At 48.6% G+C, this 20,185-nt stretch overlaps 1 protein-coding gene across 1 annotated transcript; it reads left to right on the top strand.

Moving 5' to 3' along the window:
• The first annotated feature begins 800 nt into the window (after positions 1-800).
• On the top strand, positions 801-19,347 carry LOC111145843 (paired immunoglobin like type 2 receptor alpha). The gene is made up of 7 exons (XM_022501110.1): positions 801-1,010; positions 1,339-1,728; positions 13,780-13,989; positions 17,583-17,613; positions 18,254-18,303; positions 18,489-18,532; positions 18,926-19,347. Exons 1-7 carry the CDS (start codon positions 956-958, stop codon positions 19,058-19,060), a joined length of 915 nt encoding a protein of 304 aa, XP_022356818.1. The 5' UTR covers positions 801-955; the 3' UTR covers positions 19,061-19,347.
• Positions 19,348-20,185: the final 838 nt, after the last annotated feature.

The following is a 20,185-nucleotide window of genomic DNA, read 5'->3' as shown; positions in this document are numbered from 1 at the left end:
GGACAACCAGACAGAAGCGTCCAGAAGGAGCAGAATGCTCTGTGGACTCTGCAAGACTGGAGTTTGAGTCCTGAGTCTCCCACCTGAGAGTCATACAACCTAGGGCAGGTCTCCTCTGAGCCTTGGTCTCCTCATCTAGAGTGGAAAACAGAAGGACTTACAAATATGGTCTTGCATCCTGGGGGATCAAGGAATGGCCTCCAGAAGGTCCACCCTTACCGCTTAACCACAGGGAGGGTATGAGACTGCACAAAAGGACCTGATCAGGGCAGGGAAGGGGACTGGTAGACTTGGGTCCTACACAGGACAGCAGGGGAGGGGCTGAAGTGGAACCCCGCCAGGAAGGAGAGGGACAAAGAGCAAGCTGGGTGTTCCTGGTGCTGGGGCTGGAGGTCGAGGGCATCTGACCACCAGTGGTTCCCTCCTCCTTCTCTCTCCTCAGAGACTCCTGGCTGCCTGTCCTCTCGCTGGCAGACTTGGAGCTGGTCCTGCTGGCACCCCTTCACCTGGGAGGACAGACAGAGGCCAAGAGACACTCAGCCAATGAAAAGGAGAGCTAGAGAGACAGAGAGTGACTCCTAAGGAGAGGTAGAGGTGCTGGCAGTGGCCAGGAGTGGAGGCAGAAGAGGAGAGGTCACACACAGCCAAGGTCAGAACCATGGCCTTCTGCAGGAAGATAGAGGCTGGGGGTCTCTGTCATGGCTCTCTGGGCTCTGACCACAAGGAAGCACTTTTGCAATATAGGAAAAGAAGAAACCAGATCGATAAAGGAAGTGCTGGTCACTCTGGGGACGGGTGAGTTTGGGGAAGGCTCTCACCCTCTCTGCTCTTCTGAAGGGGCCTAATCCACGCTCTCTGGGTGTCTCCTGACTCCCCAAGGAGGCACCTCCTAGGGCCTCCCCTTTGGCCTTGACGGAGCTGCTGTCGTCTCCTCCCTGGGGAGGAGAGTGAGGCAATGGGTCTGTTCCTGCTGCTGTCTCTGCTGCTGCTGCCCTCACGTCTGCAGGCCGGTGAGTGTCCGGGACACCCTGGCTCTGCCCCGAGGCCCAGCGAGTCCCCAGCAAGGGCTGTGGCTGGGCAGCTGGAGAGGGGGTCTGCTGGGGGAGCTGGCCAGGCCTCCCGGCCCCCGCAAGAGACGGGCTGGTCCCATAGTGCTGGTCAGCCCCAACCCTTCACCCTCCTCCCTACCCCATGCCTGGGGAGGGGAACACCCAGGCCAGAGAGCCAGTCCTACTATCTGTCCCACTACTGCCCATTGGGGAGGGTGTCAGAAGGGCTGGGGTTATCCTCTTCATCTCTCCCAGTGGCTTCAAGTCTCACCTCTCCCCGCTCCTGCAGGTAGCTCAGCAGAATGTGATCCAAGTACTAGCTATGGAATCAACCAAACCGACCACCTCTCAGCCCCCAAGGGTGGCTCCGTCCGCATCCGTTTCTCCTTCTATCACGACTGGGAGTTAGCCAAGGATCCCAGAGTGAGTGTAGCCTTGAGACGGACACACTTCCATGGGGAGTTCATCTACAACAGTACTCGGCGTTTCATCCATCCGGACTACAAGAACCGGATCTCCCTTGAATTGTCAGTGGGTCAGAGGACTGGCTCCCTGCAGATATCGAACCTGCAGGAGAAGGATGGGAATATGTACTTTTGCCGGATCCAAGTGGAAACATTAAGATGCGGCAAGAAGGTATGGCAGGCCCTGGAAGGAACCAAACTCACCATCACCCCCGGTGAGTCCAGCTGCCCTGGCAGCCACCACACTCACCCTGAGGCTCCTAAAGGCCAGGGTGCCCGCATCCCCCAGGCCTGGCCCAGGCCCCACTCTTCCTGTGTGCCCTTCTCTCAAACTCCTCTCCCCACACCACCTCCTCCCCAGCCCTCTGACGACTTTACTCTTTCTCTGCCATCTCCCCAGGCCTGGGCTGCTCTCCTTGCCACCCCCTCACTGCTCTCTCCAGATCCAGGCCCCACTCCCCCAGCCTCAGCACCTTCTGGGCTCCCCAGTTATCCTCCCTTCTTGCCCTAAGCAAGGAGGGGGGGGCCTCCAGCCTGTCTCCCTGCCCTTGCCCCCAGGCCGGCTGTCCTGACTTCTTCAGGATGTGAGCTGCCTTCCCTTTGTCATGCATCCATGTGCACAGCCCCAGCCAACCCTAGTCTTGTGTCTCCCCAGCCATGGGCTCAGCCCAGCACACCCAGCAGGTACCCAAAGATGACCCACCTGAGAGCCCGGTCCCCTGGCAAGGTACCATGACCTGTTTTCCCGATCCCCCCACTTCCTTCTGCTCTGTTCCTTGGAGCCCAGACAACAGTGCTCCCCGCCCAGCCTCATCCCTCCTCTCTTTTCCCATCTCCCTCTTCCCCTGCCTCCATCCTTTTTACCCTCCTTGCTCCCCCATCCCCAGTCCCCACCTCTGTCTGTACTGTCCCCGTTGTCCCCTCCAATCTCGCCCCTCCGTGCTGGCCTTTGAGAGGCACGGCTGCAGCAGAAATACAGCCGCTCCCGCTCACTGTGCCCTGTGGGGTGAACAGCTTGGTATGTGTTGCCGTGGTTAACCTGCCCCAGGGCCCTACAGTAACAGCAGGTACTGCCGCCGTCTTCCTGCCACAGATAGGGACACTGAGGCTCAAACAACTAAGGACCCACCCAAAGCCACCATCGCGGTTCAGGTGGGACTTGAAGCCAGCTTAACCCTGGAGCCTCCGCTTAACCAGTAACTGCTCAGCCTCACCAGCTGACCTGATGCTATCATTGTCTTGACCTATTGTTCATGAATAATGGGATGTGCTACATTACTTGATCCTCCATGTAACTCAGCAGCCCGTGGGAACTTGAACCTGGGTTGGTCCCCACAGCAGGGGGGAGGGCATCTCTCCCAGGAGCAGGCACTGGGGGTGCGCTGTCTGTAGACATCCTTAAAAACAAAAAACCGGGGGTTTGCTTTTTCCAGCTACTCAAGCTGGCAGTTCCACACTACACATCACCGCTGCTGGCGGGAAGGTCACCGTCTGTGTCCCCAGCCCTGGTAACCACTGCCCCGCAGGACCACTGCGCTGGTTTTAGAGCAAATAGAAAATGGCTCACGACTGAATTAGGCCAGACAGGCTTGGGTTTATATTTCGGGCACCTTCTGCATCTTCCCGTAAGTGGCCATTTTGGGGAGATTTTGGCTCTTCTCAGACCCCTCCTCCTCTTCCTTCCTTAATTCTTCTAACTTTTCTCATTTCTCAGTTTCAGTCACATTTGCTATGAGTTCTTCAGCAATAAATTAATTTTTTCATTTAGTACAATTAATTGGATATTCATGCTAATAATTTTTAAAATACAGAGAAGTAATAAAAAGAAAAGTTTTTACTTAAGTGAAGTATCACCACACAAAAACATCACCCTAAGGGAAATTTGCAGCAAGTAGAACTGAGAAGCCTGTGGTTGGCTTAATCATGCTTTTTACATATAGATGTTTTCTTTTTGTATCCAAATCTCACTGTATTCTCCTCTGTAAATTCCTCTTTTTATGTCTTAGCCCAAAATCCTATATTCCGCTAGGGGCTGAAAATATTTTAATTTCTTCTGATTTTTGTATGCTTTCTTTTGACAGTAAAACTCACTAATCTGGTGAGGATTTCTTTTGGTATATGGTGTGAGGTAAAGAACTAAATTGATTTTCATAGCAAGAAACAAATCAAGCGTCCCAGCTAGATTTATGAAATCTTTTTTTCTCTTCTCCATTGACTCATAGGCCTGGCCTTTTTATAGGATAGCACCCACTTCTGGTCTGTCAACTCCATTTCCCTGTCTTTTCTTTTGTCGCTACCGCACTGTTCTAGGGATTGTAACTTGTCACGGTTCAGTGGCTGGTAAGTCTATGTCCATCAGAACCATGTTAGTTCCCTAAAAACCTTACTATTGTTTTGGTCTATTGTTTCACATGAATATTAGAATAAGCTCACCAAGTTCTGAAGAAAACACTTATAGGTATTTTTAAAACCAGAATTGCCTTAAACCTATAAGGCAATTGACAGAAACGGAAATCAGTGTGAGTCCAATCTTCCCACCAGAATGGCCGCTATTTTATATCCCTCAGGAACCTCCGCAGTGTTTTTCCACAGACCATGTGAATATTTCACAAGACGCTTTCCTCTAAATCCTCTATTTTTTTAACTAATATGCAACATTGTTTTTTGAATGTTCATTTTCTATAATTTTCACTAGAAAATATTGCATAAATTTTGGCCAAACACTGGGTTATAGGCACGTTTACCTCTCCTCCCTACCAAACTCTACTAAAATGACAGCAAAGGGAAATTTTTGTTTGTTTGTTTGTTTTTGTTTTTTAAATTTTTTTTAATTAATTTCTTTTCAGCGTAACAGAATTCATTGTTTATGCAATACGTGACCTCCATGGGGCAACAGGCTGACACAACTTCCACCCCCCACCCCTTCAAAACCCTCAGATTGTTTTTCAGAGTCCACAGTCTCTGATGGTTCACCTCCCCCTCCAATTTCCCCCAACTCCCTTCTCCTCTCCATCTCCCCATGTCCTCTGTGTCATCTCCTATGCTCCACAAAAAAGCGAAGTCATATGATGACTGACTCTCTCTGCTTGACTTATTTCGCTCAGCATAATCTCTTCCAGATCCATCCATGTTGATACAAAAGTTGGGTATTCATCCTTTCTGATGGAGGCATTTTTTATGCCATGTGTGTGGACTTAATAATTTTCATACCTTGGTCTTACTTGTTCCAAGCACTGTGTATGAATCCTATATTTAGTTTTACAAAACAAATATCAACAACTTTCATAATGCTTTGCATTGCTTACATGATCGAATTACATTATTTTGCATGTTCATTTTGCGACACTCTGTTCTTTGTCATTGGAAAGTTTGTCAGCCCTTGTGCCTTCTTTCTTTCATTTTTTAGTAGAATTTCTTTAAATATCACATTTATTTATTTATTTATTTATTTATTTTTACTTTTATTTGTAAAAGTATATATATATATATTTTTTAAAGATTTTATTTATTTATTTGACAGAGAGAGATCACAAGTAGACAGAGAAGCAGGCAGAGAGAGAGAGAGGGAAGCAGGCTCCCTGCTGAGCAGAGAGCCTGATGCGGGACTCGATCCCAGGACCTGAGATCATGACCTGAGCAAAAGGCAGCGGCTTAACCCACTGAGCCACCCAGGCGCCCCTGTAAAAGTATATTTTAAAATACTTTTTAAAAATTTTTTAAATCTATTTTTAGCGTAACAATATTCATTGTTTTTGCACCACACCCAGTGCTCCATGCAATCCGTGCCCTCTCCAATACCCACCACCTTGTTCCCCCAACCCCCCACCCCCCGCCCCTTCAAAACCCTCAGATTGTTTTTCAGAATCCATAGTCTCTCATGGTTCACCTCCCCTTCCAATTTCCCTCAACTCCCTTCTCCTCTCTAACTCACCTTGTCCTCCATGCTAAGCAAAGGAAAATTTTAAGACAAAATCCACAAGGACAAAAAAGTGTGTGAGTCATGTGGTCAAAAACAGTATTTGGGAAGCTGGAAACACGTAGACTAATGTACCTGGCCTAGGAGACCAGGGAGCTTAGCCCTAAACCAGCAGTGGGGAGACCCGGAAGGAAGGCAGTTTTTTAACTACAAAAACCCCTCGACAGTTCAGCAAGGGCAACCCCAGAATGCCTGACAGTGGGAGTGAAAGGGTGTCAGAAAGCTGGAGGATTGGGCGAGAATCTATTTAAGAAGCAGGGAAACCTCTGTGCCCCCTCCCCACCCAACGGACTGGAGATCTGCTTTCCAGAAAGTATGAACCAGAGGGACGTTGGGGGCAGTACCCCAGGCATACTGGGGGCAAGGGTCAGTCCTTAAAACTGGAGATTTGGTGAACTGATGAGACCCTAAACGCCCAGCCCCCTTAGATGCCTCCCAGTTCTCAGGCAACCCAGCTGGTATCCCCCATCCCGCTAAGGGCAAGAAATCAGGAGATTCTTCTCTGGGAAATCTGTCTGGTGGAAACCCCAAAGCATCCAGAAATCCTAACAGATCCTACAGCCCAGTAGCAGACAAGCACTTTCTCCCAGACCACACACACCGCTTCCAGTCAGCATGGCTTCTGCACATCGGCCTCCAAGGGGACAAGGACATTGGGTTTTGGCCTCTCCAGGAATCCTCCAGCCCTGAGGATTGACCTCTCACCTCTGCTGTGCCTAGAGACACCATTTAAAACTATGACTACATTAGACACTTAAGGAATCCTTCCCCATGAAACACACAGCAAAACAAATGGGGTGGTGGGGAGCAAAGGGGAGTAGCTGGAAGGCACCAGAACAATGGAGGGAGAATAAAACTCAGATAACCACCATTTTCAGAAAGTTGAGAACACAAGCATGGAGCAACAGAGGGAGCTTTCCAAACAGACTAGGAGCTCTTAGGAACTTAAGCTATGATGGCAAAAATGGAAAACCCAGTAAAAGGATTGCGAGATCAACTTGATAGATACACCTCAGAAGGCTGACAAAGACTCACGGATCTGGAAACTGTGGTGGGTTGGATAGCAGGCCCCACAAAGACATTTCTGATGAAATTCTAGAACCTAGGTGAGGTTCGGTGGGCTGAGGTCCAGAGCCGATGACCAAGAAAGAACTCGTGAGACATCTTTGGTGCAAAAAGGTGGTTTATTAGAGCACAGGGACAGGACCCGGGGGCAGATGGAGATGCTGCACCGTTATCCTGAGGAGTGGCTGATTATATACACAGGAGTTGGGTATGTGAGGACAAAGAGGATGATGCTAGTCTCTAAGGAATTTTGGAAGCAAGGTCTCCAGGACCTTGAGGGGCTAGCTATTGTTGGGAGAAAGATTATTCATTACTAGTAGTAAAAATCTTCTTGTGAGACCCTTTAGATGTATATCAGTGGGCCATATGCTTGGGAATGATTCTCAACACTATCTTGGAGATCTAGAGATAAAGTTTCACATTTCTCCTATCAAGTGTCCTTGTTAGTGAGATTTGGGTTTAGAAGAAATTTAACTTTATTTAGGGCTTGAGGAACTGAGTTATTTGCCTCTGGAAATTGTGCTATTGTTAGATAGCTTCTTTGTTGTAAATCTCTAGGACATTGGTAAACCAAGGGAGACTCCTGTCTTGCAGGACTGTGATCTCTGCAAGTTAACTATTTGTTTTTCTTTTAGGGCAGCCAGAGGTGCCTGAGGAATGTCACACATATTACTGAGGGGAGCGGGTGGAGAGGGGGTGCAAGGTGCCAGCTTTTGCTTTGTCCTAAGCCAGCCTCCTGCTCCCTCATCATTTCCACATCCCAGCCCCCAGAACCCGGGCTGTTACCTTACATGGTAACAGATGTGACTCAGTTGTCACAGAAGAGAAGGCAGTGTGGCCACAGAGCAGAGACTCAGTGGTGCAGTCTGGAAGTTGGCGGAAGTAGGGAACAGAGTCTCCCCTAGAGCCTCCCAAGGTTGTGAGGCCCTAGTAACACCTTGCTCTCTGACTTCTGGCCTCCAGGACTGAGAGAAACTAAACTTCTGTTGTTTTAAGTCACCCAGTTTGTGGTCATTTCTTACAACAGCCATAGGAAAGTCACAAAGAGGAAAAATTGAGGATTGGTCTGGGAACTCCAGCCTCTGAATTATGGGAGTTCCAGAGACAGAGAAGAGAGAAGGTAGTTGGAAGAAAATATCGACCAAATAACTCTCTAAATTTTCCAGAACAAAGGAGCCCAGAGTAATGGGTAAAAATAAAAAGACCTACCTTGAGACACTGAAACATGAAATTTCAGAATGTCAGGGACCAAAAGATGATGGAAAAAAACTTCCGAGGAGGAAAAAACAGGCCACAGGAAATTTGGGAATCACCAAGGCTCTGGTGGTCTCCATAGCAACAGAGGAAGCTGGAAGACAATAGTTGAATGCTTTGAAATTCTAAGAGAATATTCTTACATTCATTCATTCATTCAACAATATTTATTGAATGCCTACTGTGTGTAAGGTGCTAATACAGACATTAGGGAAACAGCAGGAAAGAAAGGGAAAAAAAGGCTAAACATGTCCACAACAATGCCTCTTGCACATAAGTATGGAAAGAAGGCTGAAGAGAAATCCAACACATTAATTCTGTGTGTTGAATGGTGGTGAAAAGAGAAAAGCAGGGAAACGGAGCAGAATCTGGGGGATAAAGGTTGCTAGGGGTGTTACCCTATTCAGCTGGAAAAGGAAAGGCCCGAGGGACATTAGAACCAGGAGAAAGCAGCCATTGTAACAGGGTGACTGAGAAGAGGTTTGAGTAGAGCACAGGGTAGGGAAACCAGTCAGGGATGGGACACACCTGCAACCATCTCCAGGATGGAGGAGCCAGGTAGAGAGAAGGTACTGGGACCAGAGAGGGGCTGTAGCTTCTGGGGAGAGAGAGTCAACATGTCTGGGATGGTTAGTTTTAGGCGTCAACTTGGCTGGGCTAAGGGATGCCGAGAGAGATGGTAAGACATTCTTTCTGGATATGTCTATGATGGCATTTCCAGAAGAGTTTAGCAGTGGGTGGGCATCATCCAAACCCTTGAGGGCCTGAAAAGAACAAAAAAGTAGAGGATGGGCAGGGACCACCACTTCTTCTGTCCTCAGGCAGAGCTCCTGGTTCTTGGGATTTTAGAATCACACTGGGAATTATATAAATGGTTTCCTTGGTTCTCAAACCTATAGGTCTGGCCTGGAACCACACCCCCAGCTTTTCTGGGACTCCTGTTTGCAGACACAATGGCTTCTCAGCTATCATAATCACATGAACCGGTTCCTCAAAACTCTACATCTCTTTCTATACCCCATTGGTTTTATGTCTCTGAAACCCCAGATTAATACAAGATCCAGTGAGGAGGGGGCCAACAGTTTTGCCATGACTTACCCTCCTCTCTCCATCTCTCTTTTTTTAAAGATTTTATTTATTTACTTATTTGAGAGAGAGAGCAAGATTGAGAGCATGAGTGGAGGTGGGAGGTGGTGCAGGGAGGGTCAGAGGGAGAGGGGAAGCAGGCTCCCGTGCTGAACAGAGAGCCCGATGTGAGGCTCTGTCCCAGGACTCTGGGATCATGACCCGAGCCGAAGGCAGACGCTTAACCAACTGAGCCACCCAGGAGCCCCTCTCCCTCTATCCCCTGATGGTGACTTCCAATGGCCACTGAATAGGAACCAGTGCGTGAGAGCCTACCAAAACCAACCTCCAAAGGAACAAAGCAGGTGGAGAAGAGTCAGGGAGTGGATCTAAGAGAAGCCAGCAGAAAAATCCAGCCCAGGCACAGATCTGTAGGAAGTGAAGGAATGTTCCAGTCAAGAGGGATCGGCAGGGCAGAGGCCATGGGGTGGGACGTGTACAGCTGAAACAGATGAAGAAGCTGATGGTACAGGAGGTGAGATCAGAACAGGCAGCGGGGGCAGATCCCGTGTGGCTCTGAAAACCAAGAAAAGAACTTTCACTCGCACAATGAATCTAGTGAGGGTTTCCTGCTATGTCCTGATGTGCACTGATGTGTTCTGAGTGTCCCTCCAGCTGTTGTGTGGAGAATCAGACTGTAAAGACGAGCAAGGTCACCGGCAGGAACACCAGTGAGAGGTGAGAGGCCTTGAATAGGGTGACAACGAGGGCAGGGGAGATACTGTCTATATTTGGAAGACTGAGCAGACAGAATGTGCAGATGATGGGTTGTGGGGGTAAGAAAGAGAAGAAGCAAGAGTGACTCTAAGGCTTTGGGCCTGAGCATCTTGAGGGATGGACCTGCTATTTGCCGAGATGGGGACCTGGGGGAGGAACAGGCTTGGGAGGAGATCAAGAGTTAAGGACAACTGAAATTTGAGACATTACAAGACAAACAAATGGAGGTGTGAGGAGGCGTGAGATTTAGGAGTTGGCAGTGTGGGGAGAGAGGTGGCTGGGTACGTAACTTTGGTCAGGATTAGTATGTTGCTGCTAGTTAATGCCATGGGACTGGATAAATTATCTGGGAAGTGAGCGTAGATAGAGAGGGGGTCCTAGGACTGAACTAAGGAGGTCCCATGACTGTTTCGGGTTGGGAAAAGGAGGAATCAATAAGAAGACAGAAGGAGCTACTAGGGACGCAGGAAAAGAACAAAGAGAGAACAGTGTCCTGGAAGCCAGGTGAAGAACCCTTGTCATGAAAAGAACATTGAATCCTGGAGGGTCGAGTAAGATGGTGAAAGTGGGGGTGTGAGGGATCTAAATCCTCAGTTTCAACGGTAGGAAGTAAATAAATACGACTTAAGTCAAGAAACAGCAGTAGGTGCATGTGATTTAGAAAAACAAGGCTAATGTCAGAAGAAATAGCTAACGGTGGGCTTATGCAGGGGCTACTGTTTTTATACACTGTATGGAATTTGTGGACTCTTTAAATTATGTGCCTTTTGGGGCGCCTGGGGGGTGCAATTGGTTAAGCAACTGACTCTTGGTTTTGGCTCAGGCCCTGATCTCAGGATCCTGAGACTGAGCTCCTGTCCTGCTCTGCACTCAGAAGGGAATCTGCTTGGGATTCTCTCTCTCCCTCTTCCTCCACTCCACCTTCCCCCGTACTCTCCCTCTCAAATAAATAAATCTTTTTAAAAATAAATTATGTGCCGGGGCGCCTGGGTGGCTCAGTGGGTTAAAGCCTCTGCCTTCGGCTCAGGTCGTGATCCTAGGGTCCTGGGATCGAGCCCCGCATCGGGCTCTCTGCTCAGCGGGGAGCCTGCTTCCTCCTCTCTCTCTGCCTGCCTCTCTGCCTACTTGTGATCTCTCTCTGTCAAATAAATAAAATATTTAAAAAAAAACCTTTAAAAATAAATTATGTGCCTATAGAAGTTTGATAAATGTTAAATTTTGAAAATAATAAAGGCACTGGTAATACTTGCACATCATTTAAAAAAAAAAAAAAGGTCAAACAATACCGAACCGAATCCAATGACAAGTACCTTCCTTCCTCTGCACTTTATCTCCCAACCACTACTTCTTTCTGAGAAAAATGTTCTCTCTTGCAGATATAGATATAGATACATAACCCAGATAGAATCAAACTGCATGCTATTCTGCTCTATGACTTGTTTTCATGTCCCCGTACAACAAAGTATTTTTCCATTTCAGCACATACACAGCTCTGCCTTTTTTTTTTTAACATTTTATTTATTTATTTGACAGACAGAGATCACAAGTAGGTAGAGAGGCAGGCAGAGGGCGGGTGGGGGGGGGAAGCAGGCTCCCCGCCGAGCAGAGAGCCCGATGCGGGGCTCGATCCCAGGACCCCGGGATTATGACCCAAGCCGAAGGCAGAGGCTTTAACCCACTGAGCCACCCAGGTGCCCCACAGCTCTGCCTTTTTTTAAAAAAGGCTGCAGGGTGTCCTGCCCCAGCATTGTCTCGAAATCTACTTCCTCAGTCTTCTGTTTAAAGACATTTAAGTTGCTGCCACATCACAAACAAAGTTGCAAAGAACACGTCTAATCACAGGCCTTCTAACACTTGCTCAGCATTTCCACAGGATCAATTTCTAGCCCTGAAATCATTGGGTCAAAGGGCATGCCCGGGTAGGTTACATTTTTTTTTTTTAAGATTTTATTTATTTATTTGACTGAGAGAAAGATCACAAGTAGGCAGAGAGGCAGGCAGAGAGAGAGAGGAGGAAGCAGGCTCCCTGCTGAGCAGAGAGCCTGATGCGGGGTTCGATCCCAGAACCCTGGGATCATGACCTGAGCTGAAGGCAGAGGCTTAACCCACTGAGCCACCCAGGTGCCCCAGGGTAGGTTACTTTTTGCAAATCCGTTCCCAAAGGTTGTGCCAACCTAGGCTCCCATTGTGGTAGTCCTGGGTATTTTCCTCCACTCAGATTGGTAAGAAACATAGGCCTTTATTGTTTTAACCTGCATTAAAAAAAAAAAGAAATTATGAATGGATAGTAGTGTCAGGGTTATCGTTTTATGAAATGAATTAGAATTGCATCATTTTCTGTATTTCTCTGTGTTCTAGAATCTATTTGGGAATTATTTGTTCCTTGAATTTTCACAAGACTTTACACATAAAACCTCCTGAGCTCGGAATCCTTATGATGGGTAGTTCTTTAATAGAATTCCCCCCCTTTTTTTTTTCAAGCTTTTTTTTTTTTTTTAGTAAAATCTACCCTGGCTGTGGGGCTCAAACTCATGATCCCCAAACCAAGAGTCTCATGCTCTTTTGATCGAGCCAGCCACATACCCCTAAAGTTCTTACTTCGTGGTTTACCTCTCACTGAAATTGTACTACTTAGCTCCATTTTCCAAAGTTTTTATTTCAGAAAATCATCCAATTCAGAGTTTTTAAAATTTATCAACCTATAATTGAGCATATGCAATCACAAATGATTTCAGCAGACTCTTGTTAGGTTTGCAAGAGTCTTATCTATTTTCTTCTTTGTTTCTTGTTTGTTTGTTTGTTTTTCCCCTAAATAACCACTTCCTGCATTTATTTCTATTGTCCTGATTCCTAATAAATTTATTCCTACATAGCTTTCATTACTTGTTTCTCTCTGAGTTTTCTTAGGGCTGGCTTCTTTCTGGTTTTGGTACTTCTTTTGTTCATTTTTCAAATTTCTTCTGGTTTTAAATAATAAAAACACTTAATACTATGAATTTGGCTTAGAGTATGGCTTTAGTCACATTCTAGGAGGTATTTTTTTTTAAATATGTATTCCTCGGATTTTATTTTTCTAGATAGCATGTTATGTATATTTGTTGACAAGTTTAAAATTTTTATCTCAATTAAAGGATGGTTTTATTATTCCCTTCCAATGAGGGTCGACAGAAAATTTGGTCCATACTAACCTAAAGATTTTATTGGCGTTGAATTTTTTCCAGTAGCTTAGCATTCTGTCAGTTTTTAAACAGTGCATTAAACATCTACAAAGGTACAATCTATTTGTAGAAGTTCAGTATATATTAATTTAGTCTTAAAAACATATTTCTGGGGCTCCTGGGTGGCTCAGTAGGTTAAAGCCTCTGCCTTCGGCTCAGGTCATGGTCTCAGGGCCCTGGGATCGAGCCCCACATCGGGCTCTCTGCTCAGCAGGGAGCCTGCGTCCCTCTCTCTCTCTGCCTGCCTCTCTGCCTACCTGTGATCTCTCTCTCTGTTAAATAAATAAATAAAATCTTTTTTAAAACAACATATTTCTAATATATACTAGGTGCTTTACAGATGTTTTATCACTTACTAAAACAATCCAGAAAGAATAAATACTGTTTGGTTCTACTTATAACAAGTTCCTAGAGCAGTCAAATTCATAGAGACAGAGAACAGAACAGTGGGTGCCTGGGGCTGGGAAAGGGAGTGCGTAGTGAGTATTTCATGGGGACAGAGTTTCGGTCTGAGAAAACGACAAAGTTCTGGAAAAGGATAGTGGTGATGGTTGCACAACAGTGTGAATGTACTTAATGCCACTGAACTATATACTTAAATATGGTTAAAACAGTAAATTTTATGTTACCTATACTTTACCACAATGAAAAAATTTTTTCCTTCCTATAATTTAGGGATCCCTATTTGTTGGCGATGAAATGAGGTTCTGAGGTCACACCACCTATAGGAGGTAGAGTCAGCATCTAAGCTGGGTGATGTGGATTCATTACCCGCTCCCTGTGTGAGAGCTTCAGAGAGTGGTCCCCCCCCACCCCAGTATTCCCCAAAGTAGGGAACAAGATGTGACGGTTTCATCCAGAAACCTCCAGACCTCCAGGGGAGAATCTGCTAAATTCTCATGTCTTCTCAGCTCTCAAGACGACCACCACTGCTCCCACCACTACTACCCCCACCACCACTGGCCCCACCACCACTGGCGTTGGTGACTTGGAAGACAGTAAGAGTTCAACGTCTTCAGTCCTGAGTGTGGAAGCTGCAGTAGGGGTGGCGCTGGCTGCTGCTGTGCTCATAATTGCAATTTTGGGACTGATACTCTACCTCAGGCGGAAGAGAAGCAAAGGTAAGTGGTTCCGGGCCATGCCCCCCACCAAGCTTCCCTACTGAGTGTTTCTCAGAACCACCTGCATCAGAATGACCCTGGGTCATTCTGCATTAAAAAATGCAGCTCCAGGGGCACCTGGGTGGCCCAATGGGTTAAGCCTCTGCCTTCCGTTCAGGTCATGAGCCCAGAGTCCTGGGATCCAGCCCCGCATAGGGCTCTCTGCTCAGTGGGGAGCCTGCTTCCTCCTCTCTCTACCTGCCTCTCTGCCTACTTGTGATCTCTGTCAAATAAATATATAAAATCTTAAAAAAAAAAAAAAATGCAGCTCCCTGCTAGGCTTGAGGTCCAGGCTTGGGAATCTAAATTTTTAAAGGTCTCATCAAGTGCTTTTGTGTGCGTGATCAAGTTTGAGAACCAGTGCTGCAGACCCTGGAGCAGGGTGATTGGAGATAACAAATGTATATAAAGCATAGGTCCTACTTTCAAGGAACTCAGTGCTGGAGGGAGGGGAGAGGGAGTGACTGCCTCGTTTAGAAAGAGCTGTGGTAGGTTGGGAGAAAGGAGGGGAACCAGTGAGGAATTCCCATAGGAAGTAACCCTGCAAAAAGTCTCAAAGAATATGAGAATTAGCCAGGCAAACAGTGAGGGTAGTGAAGAGGTCACTATCCATGCAGGGGCAGGAAATCAGTGAGGGAACCGTAGGTAGCTCAGTGCTGTGGAAAAGGCTGGCGATGGGAGAAGAGAACCTTGTAAATGACTCCCAAGAGGCTCTGATCCCAGAGGCAACATGAAGCAGGGAAGTGGCAACCTCAGGTCTGCCTTACAGATCCATCAGTCTGTGCTGCTGGGGGTAGAGGTGGGGCCAGAGGTGGGCCAGACAGGGCCAGTCTAAGGTAATGGCAGTGGGTGGAGGGAGAGAGCCAGATCCTGGAAAAGTTTAAGAAGGAAAACCAGTAAGACTTGGGGATTGGGCTGGTGTAGAGGTGAAGGAGTGGGAAGAACTAGGGTGAATGAGTCCATGGGGAAACCACCAAGCAAATTAGAGAACACAGGGGTCAAGACCATGTTTGGGGGAGGACGATGGTTCCTTAGTCTGGGATATGTTGGAGATGTGCCTGTGTGGTCTCTGCGTAGAGATGTCCCTCAGCAGTGTGGGTGTCTGCATCTATAGCTCAAGAGGACAGGGCTAGAGGCGTTCATCATTTACACCCCACCAGCCTCCAGTATTGATCTGAAATTCCTCTGAAGAAAACTTTCAGTGAGAGGAGATTAGCTGCGGGAGATACTAAAGCACAGAGTGAAGAGCACAGAGTCCGGACGGCTGCAGTCAGGTTCTGGCTGCGGAAACTCCGGTGCAGCGGTACTATTACTCCCTGCCCCAGCTCACACGTCGGTAAAACGAGAAGAGTCACACTCACCCCGGGGGTTGTCCTGACAATCACATGGAACGCATCGAGAGTAGATCCTGGCACAGAATAAGGACCATATGAGCATTAGTGCCTGCAATTTTAAGCTGTAATGATTAAAATGATTCGATCCTGTCCTATGAAAACACAGATAAACCAATATCCGAGAAGAGAAAAGCCCCAATATAGGCAGGATGAAACAGATCAAAATAAATTCAGGAATTTAGTAGGCTAATAAGCAGCATTTCTAATCAATGGGGAAAGATGAGAGTCACTCAGCACACGGTGCTGGAACAAGTGAGCAGCCATCTGGAGAAAATAATATTATCTCATAATTCGCACCAAAATAACTTCCACAGAGATCAATCAAAGAGTTAAATGAGGGGGAAAATAACCCCATACTCGAGGAAAGCATGTGAGACCATCTTATGTCAATGCAGTGGAGATGCCCTCCCTAAGTATGATGTAAAACCTAAAAGCCATGAAGAAAAATATTGACAAACTCAACATATACAAATTGCTCTTCATTCTGCAGAGGAAAAGTCACAACAGTTTTCTCTAGAGTGAGGCTGAGGGTTGGAGAGGAAGAGCTGTGACAGTCACTGAGGGAACAGAAGATGGTATTTCAGGATTCCACCCAGATGAGATGCCAGAGCTCTGTAAAAGCATCACTGCGCATGATCATGTCTCCCCCGTGCAGGTGTAGAAACTTCTAGAACATGTTGGTTAGAAGTTATGTTCCCCTGCTGGCATCAGAGACGAAAAGTAACAGGGCTTACCTAAGACAGAGTTCCTTGTTTCCCCTCATAGAAAAGGATGAGGAGGCAGATGGCAGAGGCTGCTGTCCTCGGGCACTCAGGCTTCTAGCTTCCTGCTCACTGTCCTAGCTACTGGCTTCTGTACTGAAGGTTGCCTCATGATCCAAGATGGCCAAGTCCAGCCATCATTTCTGAATCCAGGCAGGAAACAGGAGGAAGGAAGAAAGGACAAAAAGACCATCCTGCAGCTGTTTGTCCTTTAGTCAGTCTTCCTGAAAATCGTACCCACAACTTCCCCTTGAATCGTATTGGCGAGGATATAGTCATTTTCCCCAAATCTATCAGTGGAGCACACTGCCACCCCAAATAAAACCAAGGTTCTGTAACTGAGTACAAAGAAATAAATGGAAATTGGGTAAGCAAAGAGCGTCCGCTGTCATAGGCCTCATCCAGAATTAGAGATGTGTCAGCTAAGTGTGGCCTAAGGACAGGGGAACAGGAGGGGTCAAGGAGCTCGTGAGAGGGGGAATGCAGAGGAGAGGATCAGCAGGGAGCTTGGACAGCCTGAAAGAAAGTGGATTATTAAGGGACAAGAGTTCATGGGGTCAAAGCGCAGGCATAGCAAGCAGGATGATAATAGGAGAAAGCTGGAAAGAAAGTTGTAGCATAGAAATGATGCTGGCATTTAATATATCAGAGTTCTCAGTCCAAGAGATTAAAAAAAAAAAAAAAAGTCCAGGGTATGGCAGAAGGGAGGGTCCTGGAGTTTGGGGGACGTAGGAGTCCCGTGTGTCCAGAGGGTTGTCTCCGTGGATGGTGGGACCTTCCAGGATGGTGTTGGGTGGTGGAGGGCATGTCTGTGATGCAGGCGCCAATCCTTGGGAAATGCCGCAAAAAGACTCGGGGGGATGAGAAGGGAAGAGGGGGGTGGGGAGACTGGCGGGTTTCAGTGGCGGAGGGTGGAGAGGAATGGGCTGCAGCTCAGACCCAGGTCCCAGCCATGAGGCTCACAAGGCAGGAGAGAAAAAACCACCACTCAGGAAAGCACAAAAAGCCAGTGTTTCAGGATAGGAGGAAGCAGTGGGTCTGAGACAAGGTGGAAGGAAGGGATGGGTGGGCAGGGCCTTGGCAGTAGAAGGAGCAAGGTTGAGGGATGCTTGGGGAATTCAAGCAAGGGGTAAGGAAACAAACAGAAAAATTGAGGTTGAGAGAGAAAGACGATGCAGGCAAGAGCTGCTCTCCTGATTTGGTGTTGACAACCACAGGACAGGGTTGGGCAGCCTCAGGATGCCAGCAGGTGTCACTCTGAGTCCCAGGTGGGTCCAACAGAGCAGCTCCACTGCCCTGGTCTCTCTGGAGTTTGGTCTCAGAGCACACAGAGCAGGAAGGCAGGGAGGAGAGGCGCTCTATATGGATGGCACCCTAACATGCCGCTGTTCCCCTACAGGTCTGAAGACTAACGCCAGAGCGGTACCCAAGTGAGTGCTTGTCCCTCTTGGGAAATAGGGAAGTTCCTTATGGGAAGGGCACAGGGCCTCTGTCACTTGCTATCCTGGTCCTTTCCCAGGGAGTGTCTCTTTTCTCAGAGCCACTTCCCTCCTCAGCTCTTAACCTCGCCTCCCTCCCTCCCTCTGGAGCCCTCTTCCTCTTTACCTTCCCACCTCCCGGTCCCTCCAGCCCCTCTTCTGGACTTCTGTCCTTCTCTCCAGCCCCTTCCCTCCCCTCTCTCCCCTCTGGCCTGGGCACCCACCGGAAGACCTGAGGTGGGTAGAGCTGGTGTTCATTCTCTAGCTTGTACCAACAACCACAAGGCAAGACAAGACTTCACCCTTCCCAAGGCTCTTCCAACAAAGCCGCTTCTCCATCCGCCTTCAATAGGCCTGTGGGACCTCTACTGGCGACACAGCAAACTGCCTCTCGGATAATCCAGGATGCCTCCTGAGAGCCTCAAAACAGAGCTCACCTCAGAGTGTCAGGCCTTCCCAGTGCCCCTCCCCGCCCATACACACACACACACACACACACACGCACACACGCACAGAGAACCAGCCCCACACAGGTTTGAACTCTCCTCTGTCCAGCCTCTAACCCACGTTCTGCCCTCTCCTTCTTATACAGGGGATCATTCCAAAACACTGAGGAGAAGTATGAGAACATCAGGATTAAAAGTGAGTTCTTACTGCCATCACTTCTATCCTTCCCTACACACTCCCTGCTCACGCACATGCCCCACCCATCCCTAGTCCTGACCCTGGTCCTGACACAGCAGATGACCTCACTGCTGGAGGCTCCAGTCCATTTCTCTACCCTGGCCGTAGGCACCTGACCCCAGCACACCTTGATTTTTTTCTAGGACAACAAACAGAGCCCCGGCTGGAGCCCAAGCTGGAGCCCGAGGTAAGCATCTCAGACTATGGCCTGAAGGAATTAAAGAAAAGTTTGGGGGCTCCTGGGTGGCTCAGTGGGTTAAGCCTCTGCCTTCAGCTCAGGTCATGATCCCAGAGTCCTGGGATCAAGCCCTGCATCGGGCTCTTTGCTCAGCAGGGGGCCTGCCTCCCCCTCTCTCTGTGCCTCTCTGCCTACTTGTGATCTCTCTCTCTCTCTGTCAAATAAATAAATAAATAAATCTTTAAAAAAAAAAAAAGAAAAAGAAAAGTTTGGAGAAGGTGGGGTGAAGGGAATAGAGGGACTGCACGCAGTGTTGGTGAATACTCAGGTGCCAGATTACTGCTCTCAGGTGGGGACAGCTCCCCTTCCACTGTCTCACCCCCTCTCCTTCCTTCTCACCAGGATGAAGCCCAGGACAATCCCATCCTCTATGCCTCCCTCACCCTCTCCAGCTCCTCATCACCGGCAGCACCTCCCCGCCTCTGTCCCAAGGAGGCCCCCCAAGAGGAGACCCTATATTCTCTCATAAAGGCCTGACGAGTGGGACTGGAGGATGACTTCCTTAGACTGAGCTGCCCAGCGGGTCACAGCCTCTGATAAGGACCCCGGCCAGACTGGAAGACTCAGAAGCCAGTGGGTGTGGAAGGCCTCCAAGGACCACAGACAGAGCCATCTGCTCCAACACCCTCTCCACCTTCCCAGCCCTTGCCCACAAAAGTCTGGTAGAATTTGCCTGAAGGCATCTAAGGAGAAAACTGATGGCTCCTTCCATTTCTGTCTTCTCATCACGAATGAATTCTAATAAAGGGTCACACCCGAGATCCCTCCCCCAGTACTGGAGTTGGGTGACTGCCTCAGGGGCGGGACACAATAAACCCCGACGCTGGCAGTCAGCCCAGAAGCCAGGGTCTGGCCCTCCTCTACCCCTTCCCCTTCCCCTCTGATCAGAACGAACACGCACGTGCCAAGTGCACCACCTCATTTAGGTGCCTCCAACAAGCTGAGCCCAGACTGGATGCGCTCACCCGAGCCCTGAACAGGACCACAGGGGTTAGCGCTTTTCTCCAGGCCACACGCCTAGTAAGTGGCTGAGCAGGGGTCTGAACCCAGACCTGCCCTCCCCAACGACGGCCTTCTCCCAGGACTCAGGCGTCCCGGCCCTCCCAGATCCCTCAGACTGTGCCAGCCTCCCACAGACACAGGGACGTGCCCCAGGGAGCGGAGGGGAGGGAGGGAAGCCGAAGGGAAGCACGGGGTTAGAGACCAGCTGTGGAGAGCGGTAACCTCTTTTATTAACACGGGAACTGCACAGCTAGGACTTCAGCCAGTTGACCTGTAGCCGGTGACCAAGCCCCACACTTGGCAGCTTCTCAGGGACCCTCTGAGGGGTTCTCCCTGCTGCGAGCAGGGCAGGGGGTGAGAGAGCAGCAGGGACCCGGTGCACACAGCTATTCCTCGAAGGTGGCCAAGGTGAAGTCCCCAGCGTCATCTCCACACCACGGCTCCTCCAGCCGCTCTGGCTCTATCCCAACATCTTCCAGGAACTGCTCCAGGTCCAGGTCACTGGGGGCGTCATCGTCAGGGGGGACACCTCCAGCCTCCTGAGGACACTTCCAGCCTTCCTTCCCCACCACGGGACAGGCCCCATGATGAGCTGGTGGG

Source organism: Enhydra lutris, unplaced genomic scaffold (genome assembly GCF_002288905.1).
Source record: "Enhydra lutris kenyoni isolate GAN:26980312 unplaced genomic scaffold, ASM228890v2 scaffoldscaffold13, whole genome shotgun sequence".
Lineage (NCBI taxonomy): Eukaryota > Metazoa > Chordata > Mammalia > Carnivora > Mustelidae > Enhydra > Enhydra lutris.
This window is presented reverse-complemented; position numbering and strand designations above follow the sequence as displayed.